Source organism: Diuraphis noxia, unplaced genomic scaffold (genome assembly GCF_037042655.1).
Source record: "Diuraphis noxia isolate RWA-SAM2 unplaced genomic scaffold, SU_Dnox_SAM2 contig0003, whole genome shotgun sequence".
Classification (NCBI taxonomy): Eukaryota; Metazoa; Arthropoda; class Insecta; order Hemiptera; family Aphididae; genus Diuraphis; species Diuraphis noxia.
This window is the reverse complement of record NW_028301713.1, coordinates 39,682,778-39,696,530: the sequence shown is the minus strand read 5'-3', so window position 1 is coordinate 39,696,530 and position 13,753 is coordinate 39,682,778. Positions and strand designations below refer to the sequence as shown.

General features: G+C 27.6%; 2 protein-coding genes across 3 annotated transcripts; both read right to left on the bottom strand.

Moving 5' to 3' along the window:
• Positions 1-448: 448 nt before the first annotated feature.
• Positions 449-3,582, bottom strand: LOC107167046 (galectin-4-like). The gene is made up of 6 exons (XM_015515935.2): positions 3,040-3,582; positions 2,736-2,824; positions 2,417-2,627; positions 1,996-2,334; positions 1,604-1,681; positions 449-985 (listed from the first exon to the last, which is right to left on the bottom strand). Exons 1-6 carry the CDS (start codon positions 3,064-3,066, stop codon positions 788-790), a joined length of 942 nt encoding a protein of 313 aa, XP_015371421.1. The 5' UTR covers positions 3,067-3,582; the 3' UTR covers positions 449-787.
• Positions 3,583-9,686: 6,104 nt separating this feature from the next.
• Positions 9,687-13,028, bottom strand: LOC107167045 (ATP-binding cassette sub-family B member 10, mitochondrial). Of its 2 annotated transcripts, none has more exons than XM_015515934.2 (10): positions 12,628-13,028; positions 12,360-12,560; positions 12,092-12,294; positions 11,907-12,017; positions 11,314-11,484; positions 10,981-11,212; positions 10,588-10,874; positions 10,243-10,496; positions 10,045-10,154; positions 9,687-9,943 (listed from the first exon to the last, which is right to left on the bottom strand). In XM_015515934.2, exons 1-10 carry the CDS (start codon positions 12,860-12,862, stop codon positions 9,825-9,827), a joined length of 1,923 nt encoding a protein of 640 aa, XP_015371420.1. In that variant the 5' UTR covers positions 12,863-13,028; the 3' UTR covers positions 9,687-9,824. The 2 variants fall into 2 exon arrangements, with proteins under 2 accessions (XP_015371420.1, XP_089080440.1); XM_089224314.1 differs by having other exon boundaries at positions 12,624-12,764.
• Positions 13,029-13,753: the final 725 nt, after the last annotated feature.

Genomic DNA, 13,753 nt, shown 5'->3' with positions numbered 1-13,753 from the left:
TTTACAACAATATTCCTGGTTCTCTGACATAGGTTTGTCTTGATAATAATTGGAGTTTCCTAGGAAATATTTTTTAAAAAATGGTTATTGGTAATATAATATGATAATTTATGATGTACATATTTATAGCAGTAACAATGTTTGACCAACAGTTCCTTTGGAATTCGTTTCTTTCACTCATTTTTTCATTTATTATTCTATTACCAAATTTAAATTTGCGCAAAACAATAACATATCCATCTATGTTAATTTAAAATTTGAATGAATAAGCAGTGATTTAAAATAATAGCCAATTACTTATTTTGTTATAAAATTTTAGATGACTTATTTTAATAATGCTAATAGTGCTAAAATACATTGTATAATAACATAATGTAGTATAAATGTACAATTATAAATGTTATAAACACACTGCTACATTTTATGCATTGATGATTGACAGGAAAAATGAATAAAAATGTTTTAATCATCAGTTTAATAGTATTACAAAATAATTTAGCTTAACACAAGATTACAAAATTAATTTAACAACATAACATTGCATTTTATCAAAGCCCAGAGGCTATGCAATAATAACAATCATTTGAAACTTAAAAAATATTTTTTAAATTATAAATACAAATTAAATTAAATTAAACACATATTAGTCCTCATTATTCCGAAAAATAGAAAAATAATACTATATTTTTATGCCAATATAATATTGACAATATTCAATTAAAACTTTATATTATTAAAGCAATAACATTGTTAACCAGTAACTTAAAAAAATGCAATTAACATTCATTCAATCACTGCTACTGCTGCTACTACTGCTACTACTACTACTCGATGACTTTGATCCCTTTTTGTGTTTGTACCCTTTATGCTTATGTGCTTTGTGTAAAGCATAAGCACCAACACCAACTCCAGCAACTCCAGCTACAGGAATACCATATTTCATAGCTTTTTTAGCTTGTTTTCTTTGAGCTTTGGCTGCTTTACGCTAAACAATAAGGAAAACTGATTTAAATAGCTAATTAACACAATAAAAATTAGTAATAATTTACATACCTACATTTCTATTTTTAATTTATTATTTTTATCTATAGCTCTATTTTATACACTAATATATCAAATGATCTATCTTAGAATGACGAATGACACCGAATATTGTGAGATCTATAATGTAGTTTCTAGGCTTAATAATTATTTATATGAGAAATTTAAGAGAATATTACCAAAGGTTTTTTTTATAATTTATTTATTAATTATTCAATTATTATGATTTTATTGATGTTTTAATTTTGCAATCTATTAATATTTATAGTTAGAGTATGTATTAAAATTAAGAAATCAAATGCTACCGCCATAGACAATGTTTCCATAATTAATTTTAAATTTTAAAAATAAGTCAAAAATACAAATATTGAAAGTGAAATAGATTGAATTATATTTACTTTAATATTGACCTAGAAGACTAGAACATATTATTGGTTTAAGAAAGAATAAACTTGATATACAGAGTACAAAGTAACTCTTAATACAAACCTGAGAAGTGACATGCATTATGTTGATAAATAACATTTTAAATTTGTATTATTTAATTAGAACACCAACTTACAGGGTTAATATGTCCAGTCACAGCATAATTAGTTAGTCCTTGATTGATGGCATGTTTAATTGGTGAACTGGTGTGTTTCTATATTTTAAAAACAAATACATTCCATATTTATTTAAATATTGTAAATAAATAATCATACACTACTGGAGTTATAAGCAATATTTGTTGTTTTATTCAATCATCTAATGTATTAGATTCTAATAAAAGGTTATATTTATTTTAATTGTAGTTTACTTTACCATTATAATTTAAAACTAATTTATCAACTATTAGTTAAAACCAAAGTTACAAAAACAATAGAACAAAAATTGTTGGTAGGTACTTTGGTACTTAGTTAGTTATTCAATAGTGTTAACCTACTAACTAAGAAAATGTTTAAGTTAATAACAAACCTCTAAATAAGGTGAATTATGAGTTTGACCAGGATAGGCACTATACCCTGAAGCATAAGGCGGAACAGTTCCAGGTGGAGCTCCAGGCACATGCATATGACCGGCTGATGGCATATGTCCAGGTACATAGTTTCCAGGCATAGGCATCTGTCCGGGCATAGGCATGTAGCCAGGTGGGTTACCAGGCATCGGCATTGTAGGACCACCAAACTGTGTACTTCCACTGGAATTTATTTGTATACTATGAAATTGCGCTTCTCCATCAATAGCTAAATAAAACACACTTTGAAATGGTATTCTGTGTTTCATTTCTGTATAATGAGATCCGTTAAATGCAATCTAGTATATGAAATAGTATATTTTAGAACAATGTAACTCTACACACTCAAACATTATAATCCAACTATTCATTTAAACTTACTTTATATTCATAAACATCGCACAGTATGTCCAATTTAAATGGCTGGCCTCGAATGAGGGCCACAGGTGGACCATGAGATTCCTCAACGCCCCAATTTTGTGCTTGAATAGTATTCCTGACAATCAAGTTACGGTTGAAGTCTAAAGCAACAAACAGGGCAACAGAGTCTCGAGGAGCAACATTCGGACCGATTTGTAGATTTATACAGACTCTACACAAATGCAATAGCAAAAGTAAAAAAATAGTTCAAATATTTATTTGGTTTTAAATGTTTTAATCATATCATAATTTAATTGTAATATTGAATATTGTTAATCACCTGTTTGAAGACGGGAACGACGTGCCATGGAAGCTGAGTAGCGTGCCTTGTTTCAAACCATTTTGTATCGGTCCAACAAATGGAAGAGTCTGTAAAACATGATATCAAAAGTGTTGGTCAGTTACTGTTAATAACCATTTACACTGCAATTGAATTAGTCGAATACAATAAACATCTTTAATATTATACCACGGTACAACCTATCTATATGAGGTACAATATTGTTTGCAGTTATTAGAAGCAATATCAATAAAAATAACAAGCATACAATAAGAAACTTAATAATATGGTGTAGGACACTTACCGGATTGAGGATTGGAGGTTGAGCCATAACGCGATTGACGGAAATGAACGAAACGACGTGAACAGAGAACGCAATCAAGTATCTACGAATATTAGAATATTGAGAATGATTTACTTTTGGTAGCGAGAGGATTGCAACAGTGAATGTTCAGAAATGAATCATTCGACTTATATACCACATACACACAAATGGCGAATGATCGAGCCTAGAGATCAACTTTGGTAACTAAAAAACTAGTCACCATATTATAGAATACTCATTATGTTTATAAATTACGTACTACAGTGACTCATCATTCACGGCCGAATGTTATGAATAATTGTGATGATAAAAGATTATTATGTATTATCAAAGATGAATAACACGAAGATAAACGACGTGCTTGCCGCTTGGTAAATTACGAATGCGGAATGGATAAGGCAAGGCAGTAAGGCAGTATAGCAGGAAAAAATTCTCACTGTCCATGACGTCATTATGCCGTTTATAATCTAACCAGCTGCATGTTCTGTTCTATTCTTAATATAGAAATTACATAAATGTAAACAGTTGAACTATCAACATTCAACAGTAAGTTATTGGTAAATAGAAGTAAATTAGCTGCTGCGTGCGCAGCACTTCTTATCATACCATTATCCCTGTTATTTTCAAATAATATGATAATATGATAACGCACGCATTAATTTAAAAAATATTACAAAATATCAATTTTTAATGTTAATATTTTAGATTCTGAGCGGAGCGATGAATGTATTGATTTTACCATGATGGCATGATGTGTGTTTTTTTTTTGTGTCTGTCATCACGTTTTGGGGCAGTAAAAGTGCTTCGATTTTTGACTTCAGTATCTCGTTCGATCAGAAAGTGAATCTAGTTGGTACTTTGGGGGGTCAAAAGTGAAAAATTCTTAATACTTTTCTAAATAATCGAGAAAAACAAACTAAAATTAAGGGAAAAACCGGGACATTTTACGCACACTGACATTTTAATTTTTCAACTTTTTTAGTTTTTTTTTCTATATAAATATCGATAAAAATTTATTTGTTCGGTAGAAAAACTTTAAAATTTAGTACAAGGCTTCTAACACATTTTAACAATAGCAGTTGAAAAATAAAATAAATTCATGGTCAAAATTTTTTTTTACAAGGATTCAAAGTTTGAATTTTGACAACATACCTAAAAATCACGAAAATTCATAAATTATTTTATGCTAGAAATTCATAAAAAATGTTCCTTTAATATCTAAGATTTGAAAATTTAATACATAGCTCCTATCATATTTTTACAATAGCAATTGAAAAATAAAAGAAATGCGTAGTCACGATTTGATTTTTACAAGCATTGAAAGTTTGAATTTTGACAACATATGTAAAAATCACGAAAATCACGAAAATTCGCAAATTATTTCAAACTAGAAATTCATAAAAAATCTTCTTTTTAAATCTAGGATATGAAAATTTTTAATAATCTATAATATATCCTAGACAGATAAACCGTCTTCGCTCAGAATCGTTTTTCGTATACAATGATATAATATCATTGGATTCAAATTTAATTCCATCTATTACAGTAACCCACTTGTAACCTATTGTACAGCAGAGCGACATCCACGACTTACCCGCCTTTTTTAAATTTTATAATAGATTATTAGTATATAAATAATAAAAAGCTGGTGATTCGCTAAAAATTTGTTTCATGCTCCCTTGATGCAGAATATTCTAATTTTATTTTGCATTTTTTTGCATTTTTTGCATTTATAGATAAAAATGCATTTTATTTGTTTTTTAACGTAATTTTTCAACATTTTCAGTCATTTTTTCAGCTTTTAGGGCATTTTTTGTACTTTTTATACAATGTGGGGCATTTTTCACAAATTATAGATTTTATGGCAAATGTTACACCCAAGTTTGGAAACAAATTTAATTTATTTAAAATCTAACTTTGGATTTGGACTATTAGTATTTTATAAATAATATTTTTTCACTTACTTAATTAGTATTTCAGATAATTTTTAAGGTCATTTTTTGAAGTTTTTAGGGCATTTTTGCACTGTTTTTAGGGGTTTTTGAATTTTTTTTAGGGCAGTTTTGTGTGTTTTTTAGGTCATCAACATCTCTAGTAATAAGAATAATTACCTATTAATAGATATAATTCATAATACTAAAATGATGTATCACCATTCACCAATGAAAAAAAAAGTGAGCCCCCTATATTTTTCAACTGCTATTGTAACAACGTGTTAGAAGCCTTGTATTAAATTTTCAAGCTTTTCTACCCAACAAATAAATTGTTATCGATATTTATAGAAAAAAAAACTAAAAAAGTTGAAAAAATAAAATGTCAGTAAACAGCTCAAAACAAATCTAAATATTTTGAAAATATTAAATATAGAAAATGTCTATATAAACATTCAGTGAAAATTTCAAGTATCTGCGGTCATTTGTTTTAGAGTTACACCAAAATAAGAAATCGCTCAAATGCTCATAAAAATTTAATTTTAATTTCCGGTGGACTTTTTATTTGTGATAAAGATTGAAAAACTTTTAAGGAATCTTGTATTAAACTTTCAAATCTTAGATTTAAAAAGAAAATTTTTTATGAATTTCTAGCTTAAAATATTTTGTGTTTTTACATATTTTGTCAAAATTCAAACTTTGAATGCTTATAAAAAAAAAATGGTGACTATGAATTTCTTTCTATTTTTCAACTGCTAATGTAACAATATGTTAAGAGCCTTGTATTAAATTTTCAAGCTTTTCTGCTTAACAAATACATTTTTATCGATATTAATTTTAAAAAAAATAATAATGATCGAAAATTTCAAACGCCTATGAATAGTTCAACTTAAGTCGAAAATGTTTGATAATTGCATGGTGGAAATTTCGTGTATCTAATCTATGGTAATTTGTTTTAACGTTACATCAAAAACCAAAATCGATTTTGTCGAAAAATGAATGTGCGTAAAATTTCCCGTTTTTCCCTTAATTTTTAGTATGTTTATCCCGATTATTTAGAAAAATATTAAGAATTAGATTAGAATAGAAATAGATTCCTTTTCTGATCGAACCAGGTATTGAAGTAAAAAATCGAAGCACTTTTACTGCCCCAAAACGTGATGACAGACACAAAAAAAACACATCATGGTAAAATCAATACATTCATCGCTCTGCTCAGAATCTAAAATAATTGTTCATCAGTATTCTTATAACTTATTAGTATTCTATGCGCAGTGCCGCAACAATTGAAAGCGCAATATGTTTAATGCACTCAGGCCTCCACTTTAAGGAGCTAAAATAGCTAAACAGTTTTTATTATAGACATTTTAAGTTGAAATTTTAATGAAAAAAATGTATAAACAAATAATAACGATGTGTCGATATTAGTATTGTTTTGTTGGAATATAACAAAAAATTTCCAAGTCATAATTCTTCTCAAAATAAGTTATTAATCTATGGCCAATGTTGCAATAAATTTTAATACTTTTCAGGCTATGTTTATAGTTATTGCGATTTTCATTAAGCTATATAGTATATAGTATTTTATTTTTGTTTGTATCTTGGTGTCTGAGCATCATATGACGTCTTATATCATTATAAAATTTTAAAACATCCATTTTTTTCTCTATCATTATTTAATGGGTGTTTTCTATGTGGCCTTTGCGCAGGATCGTGTAGCACACCAAGGGTTTCTGCTACAGACAAGACTTGAACTATAGATGACCGTGATTTAAATAAATTTTGTACGGACGTCAGATAGTCAATATCTTATAAACTGTTAAATAACTTTTGGTGTTAAAAACATTCAGACGACTAAGTTTTAAAATATTGTAATAACTTTTCATTCATCAAATATTTTTGGTATAACCGCACGTGGTTTGACCGCATATATATGTGTGTACAATACCTATCCCGGATCCAACCGCTATTGTTTTGATTTTATATATTTATCTGTTTATTCATACTGTCAAATGTCCAATTCACAAAATATTTGTATAAATAACAATAATTTTATAATATAATTTAAGATAATAAGAAACAACAAAATAAAAGATCAATAGACAAATAAATATGATAATATTAATAATACACACAAACACAATGTTTATTAAAGGAATTGATTATTTCCAGAAGACATTAAAATGTTTATTGGGTTTTGGTTTTTAGAAGAATGAGAAATATAAAATGAATGATTGTTACAAGTGTAGTGTTTATTAACTTTGAAATTTATTTGACTGAATAAAAATAAATTATTAATCTCATTATTCAGTAATTTGGAGAGAAAAGAGTTGTATGATAAATTTCTGTATAGCTTTAGTAATAACTAAGTTTATGTAGTTTCTAAGTTTAATAATTTTAAAATTTTTTCATAACCTGAGTGAGGAATTCTTATAGTTCTTTGAATATTACTTTTATGACATATAAATCTGAGAACTTTAGTCTCGAATTTTTAAAATTTATCATTATGTCCTGCATTGTTGTGGTACCCAATTAATGAAACTTATTCTAATAAGGAACGAACTAGTGAGCAGGTATATTAACATTTGAAAGGAAATGGATCATGAAAATCGAAACAATTTCTTTTTATCATACCAAATACAGATATGGCTTTATTTTTTATCCCTAATACATGAGCATTGAATAATAGTTTAGAATCAAATAAAATCCTTAAATCATTCATTGATGGCAAGCAATATAAGTTACTATTATATATAATATGATAATTAAAATGAGATGGTTTGTGCTTTTTGGAGTAAGTTACAATTTGGAATTTGTCAATAAGTAAAGTATTCAATGATAGGCCCCCATAATTCATTAAATAAAGCTAAATTACTTTCAAGGAAGTTTATATCATTGAGAGAAGTAATGGATTTGAAAATATTTACGACATCAGCAAATAATAGATTGTTGAAGTGTGAAATGGAGGACAAAGTAAAATTTATATGAATAAATTAAATAGGAAAGGAGAGAGATGGTCGCCTAGAGGAACTCCAGAAATTGCATTTATAATAGGTGTTGATATAAAATTTAACAAAATGGGTTCAAGAACTTAAGAATAAAGATTTAAACGATGATAATAGAGGATAGGCAAAACTAATTCCAATAGTTCATTGATTAATATGGCATGGTTCACTCTATCAAAGGCTTTCTCATAATCAGTACTTATATACAACATCGGTTTGTTGCATAGGCGTGTCTAGGATTCGTTCGCAGGTATGGCCAAGAAAAGTTTCTTAAAAATTAAGTATACCTACATAATAAACATTTTTATTGTTCATCCTTTATTTTGTTGCTATTTACATTTTAGTAGAATTACAATTATTTTTTTTTTACTTTTTTTAAAAACTAAATACTCTTAACTCCAGACGGCGTTTTGATGGTGTCATAACTTTAAATTCTTCAATTACATCGTCATAGTTTATGTTATTGGTTATCTGTTATTCAATAAATAAAAACATTGATGAATCAAGTCTTTGCTAATAAGTAATTGTACTACAAAGTTTTGATTTCACTATCGTTAATACTTAATTTCGAAAATGCTCGCTCACAAGAGCAACTTGTTACCGGTATTGTGCTAAAAAGTACAATAACTTTATAAAATTCCAAAAAAATATTTTTTTTAATATTCTTATCTACCTATTATTCTATGAGCAGATATCACAATATCACGATAATAAAAATTTAATATAATATTAATATCTGTGTGTATACCCAATGATGGTGGAATAAGTGTAGGGTAGGGAGGACCGATAATTTTGCAGGTCTGGCCATGGCCATATTGGCCATACCCGTAAACACGCCTTTGATTTGTTGATTATTGGAAAAATGTATTACCTATATGGTGTTTCATAGATATTAAATTAGTAAAACTTGATTTATTGTTATAAAACTCGTACTTTTGTGGTGCTACAATATTTTTGAATATAGGAGTAGGTTTATTATTAATTATTTTAGAAAATATTTTTAGGAGCATAAAAATTATTGATATTTGACAGAACATAAGATTTTTTCATAATAACCTTTAGGGTGATCATTCATAATAATCATAATATAAGTATAGTAAAGGTGTTGTACTAACATGCTTTATTAAGAATGTTTTTAAAAATTTAAGTTATGCCAAATGTTAAAGTAATGTTACCCAGATAATAACTCAGAAAATCAGTAAAGTGTACAAGTACATACTACATACACTACACACTCTACACACCAAAAAGTATAATGTTCAATTCTCCACAAAAAACTACTCAAATATTGTAAGAGGAAAAAACTATGGAGAAAGAATGTTCTCAGTTCTTTTAATTATTATTATAGTTTTAGCAACTATGGCCATTTCAGAAAATCAATATTTAATAATAGCTATTTTCTTTATTGCAGATTTAAAATTAATTAAAAAAGTTAATTAGAGATGCCATTCATTAGTTATTACTTATAAAATAAGGGTATATCTTAAACTAAATTTAAAAAAAGATCACAAAAATATTTTTATATACATTAATTGGAGTCATGTGCATGTACTTATTTTTGTATAATATCATAAAAATAGAATACTTTCAATTCATGATTGATAGATATTATTTTTAAAATTTTATACTAACAAAAAAATATTCAAATTATAATACTTTTATTCTAACCTTTAAAAAAAAAAAACGAATATAATAAACAAAAATATTTTTATTTTTTTTTTATTTATATATAAATATAATACAATATAACAATAAAAACAATAATATATTGAACATCTATAATACACCTTAATATCTCATATTTGTTTACATTTGTTTTATATCAATATTAACTTGTTAATACTTGGTTTTTGTTAAGTTTTCTAAATACACCATTTTCTATAGACATAAGGGCATCATATGAACCCAATTCAACTATTTTTCCATTGAATATTACAGCCAATTTATCTAAAATAATGATTTTTATGAAAATTAAATACTAATTGGATTAATAACCTGATAAATAACTTAAACATTAAGTTAAAATTATAATTAATTCAGTAAGTTACCAGCATTCTTAATAGTAGATAACCTATGTGCAATTGTCAATACAGTTCTTCCTTTTGAAACTCTTTGCAATGCTTCTTGAATTAACTTTTCACTCTCTGCATCTAATGCACTAAATACATTTTATCAACCAAATAAAACAGAATAATTATAAATAATATACATATATATTATACATAAGTTATGATAATGATAATTACCTTGTAGCTTCATCTAACAATAATATTTTAGGATTTTTTAGTAATGCCCTAGCAATAGCTATTCTTTGTTTTTGGCCACCTGATAATAGAACACCACGCTCTCCAACAATTGTATTAAATCCTTCAGGAAATTGTTTTACAATAAACTCATATGCATTTGCTTCTTTGGCAGCATCAATGATTTCATTATCTGTCACACAATCGCGCCCATAAGCAATATTTTCTCTAACAGTCCCAGAAAATAAAACTGGCTCCTATAATAACAATAACTAATGTTTATAAATATACAATAATATAGATATTAGTGGTAGTTTTACAATTTTCAAAGAAATTATTGCAGCTTACTTGACTAACGACTCCAATATGACCATGTAACCAAATTGGATCATACATTTTTAAATCTGTCTTGTCTAAACATACTTGACCACTTTGAGGATCATAAAGTCTTAATAATAAATGACCTAATGTACTTTTTCCACTTCCACTATGACCAACTAAAGCATATATCATACCACTAGGTATCTCTAAATCTAATCCATTAAGAATAGGTGCGTCTGGTCGATTTGGATAGTTAAACACAATATTCTGGAAGCTTATATCGCCTTTAGGACCAGTCAATGGTTTTAGTCCACCTGTAAAAACAATACTTTTATGTATAAATGTAAATAGACATAAAATCTATATAAGTTATAAGTTTATAGTATTTAAGTTAATAATATTTAAAGGTTAAAATATTACCAGAAATAGGTATAGATGGTTTACGATCAATAATTTCCCATATTCTTGATGATGCGCCCAGGCCTCTATTAATGTCTGAATAGAAAGTTGATAGACCACTAATAGACACTCCGGTATAAGCAGCATATAATAAAAAGGAGCTCAATTCCCCAACACTAATAGTTTGTTCACTGACCAACAATCCACCGCTGTATAACACTGATATAATTATGAAGTTACCGGCAAATCCTGTCTAACAAACAATTAATTCTATGAACATTTGGTATGGTACTATAATGTAAGTTAATAAACTGTAAACCATGAATAAATGCTAAAATATTTATTTGAAATTACCATAGCAAAAAACAGTCCTCTCATGAATGATTCTTTAATAGAAAGCTGCAATACTTCATCCATCTTTTTCTCGTATAGAAACATTTCTTTTTTTTCTTGGCTGAATGCTTTTACAGTTCTTATATTTGATATTTTTTCTTCAGCAACTTGATTTGAAACAGCTAATGAATCCTGAATTTTTAATACTCTATAATTTTCTACTTACTTAATAGTAAAATATTACAAGAATGATAAGTATTACTAATTAGTACTAGTTTGTACGATCGTATACACAGTGCCATGGCAAAAATGTACTTGTTTTTAGATAAGAAACTATCAAAATTAAATATTAGTAAAATAAATGTCATTAAAATGTGAAATGCACTAAAAAACAAAAATACATTTTCCAGTAACATACAATAGGTACCTAGTATTCAATTATAATTATAACTTTTCTATTTTACTTGTGACACAAGTTTAGAACTATAAAAAAACAAAAATGTAACACAAAATAAACATAATTTAGCACCTGATTCTAAGGTTTAATCTTAATAGTTAATAAATGAAGAAAAATATTTATGTATTAATATTCATTATGTTATTATGTTAATTACCTGTACAGATCGTGTAATTTTTCGTACAAAACGCCCATATATCACAGCCAATGCAGCAATTGGAGGCACTATGGATAAGCCAACCAAAGCTAATTTTGGAGACACAAAAAACTAAATACATAATATACATAAAATATAATGAAGTAACACTAAGGATTAATTACTTTATAAAAAACTGAAGTTACCATAAATGAAACACCACTGGCCACCATTATAGTAGAACGCAGTCCATCAGAAATATTTGTAGTGATGGTTTGACTTACAAGTAAGCAATCAGATGATAGTCGATTAATAAGTTCTCCAGTTCTGTGACGATCAAAGTATGCAGTTTCTTGTGATAAAAGAGATTTAAATAATAATTCTCTAAGTGTTTTTGTTATTTTATAACCTAAAAAATACAATTATTATAGTTTATTAAAATATATGTAAAGTTGCAAATTATTCAATAGTTACCAGATGTGTTAATTAAATATATACGTCCAAAATTGCACGCGGCTCCAATTAAAAACACAGGTAGAAGTATAGTACATATTGTAACCAATTTAGATTGTGCTTCTGTAATGTCAGACTTATAAATTATATCAACAATCCGTCCAAAGGAAAATGGAATCGCCATCGTAACTGCACTAGATACTAATAAAAAACATACAGCACCTGAAAATTTAATTTAAAAAAATAGTCAGCAATAGCAACTAATCAATAACCATCATATTTAACTTGCATATCAGCCTATTTTTTTCAGGCTTTGCTAGCGAATACAATCTCAGAATCTTGGACTTTGAAAATAATTGTTTCGTTTCTTTTGTTGTACTTTTGGTACTTATCCATCGTACCGTTTCATTAAATAAAGGCTTTCGTGTCCTATAACGAGGGATATTGACTAAAAAACTGTGTTGGTAATGAATGGGCAGTTTAAATTTTGTACACAAGCTGTAACGCAATAGCCCAAACGTCATATTGCACAGTGATTTGACTACTGAATGAGTAATGTAAGTAATAATAATATGTAACAGAATTATATAAAATATGTGTAATACAATAAATCGAAATACTACATTAAATAAATATATGACTACTAATAATATTGTATAGTAAGCTAAAAAATAGAAATGTAATAAAATAAAAAATAAAAACAAGACTATAGTTGATAAAGCAATAACTGATAGTAAATTGTGATAACGATAATAAATGGTTGGGGAGTGGTGACTGAACAGATGAGTGCACCACAGATTTCTATACTATTTCTTTTTTTTTATCAATAGCTTTTAGTAATAAACTATAATAACTCGACAGTTAATACATTTCTATGCATTTCTATACATAATAGTGTTTTCCACCATACCGCACTATTGCACAAAGGTGGCACTGGTAACGTTCACTGATAATCGTCCTAGTTCTGGCTGGTGCAACTGTGCAAGTCAAGGCTTATAGATTATTATTATTATTAGTTTCTAATAACGTTGGGTGCAAGTGTAAATGAAACCACAGATATATAAACATATTTACATATGTATGTTAATTAATATTTATTTACGTACATGTGCGGTACTTATCATAATAATAATAAGGCGCACGAGATCCAGGAGATCGTGCGATTATCAATGCACCGAGTGCAAAAAGCTGGCAAAGTGCATTGAGGTGAAACATAAAATAGTCCACTCAGTCACTCAGTGCACATTTATCTTGCCGATGGAACATATTTAACATAATAATATGCACTAGTGCAGTCAGTGCAGTGTGGTGGAAATAAACTTGACATCTACTGTACAGCCCAATACTGTCTCGCTTATTTGTCTTGTATCTGACTTTACCCTTAGGAACAATAAAAATATTTAGATTCTCGAGGG

Coding starts and splice junctions, on each gene's coding strand:
- LOC107167046 (XM_015515935.2), bottom strand. CDS start 3,066: ATGGCTCAACCTCCAATCCTCAATCCG. Junction 2,825..3,039: donor AACCTCCAATCCTCAATCCG/GTAAGTGTCCTA, acceptor CATGTTTTACAG/ACTCTTCCATTTGTTGGACC. Junction 2,628..2,735: donor TCGTTCCCGTCTTCAAACAG/GTGATTAACAAT, acceptor GCATTTGTGTAG/AGTCTGTATAAATCTACAAA.
- LOC107167045 (XM_015515934.2), bottom strand. CDS start 12,862: ATGACGTTTGGGCTATTGCGTTACAGCTTGTGTACAAAATTTAAACTG. Junction 12,561..12,627: donor TGAAAAAAATAGGCTGATAT/GCAAGTTAAATA, acceptor TTAAATTTTCAG/GTGCTGTATGTTTTTTATTA. Junction 9,944..10,044: donor ATCTACTATTAAGAATGCTG/GTAACTTACTGA, acceptor TCATTATTTTAG/ATAAATTGGCTGTAATATTC.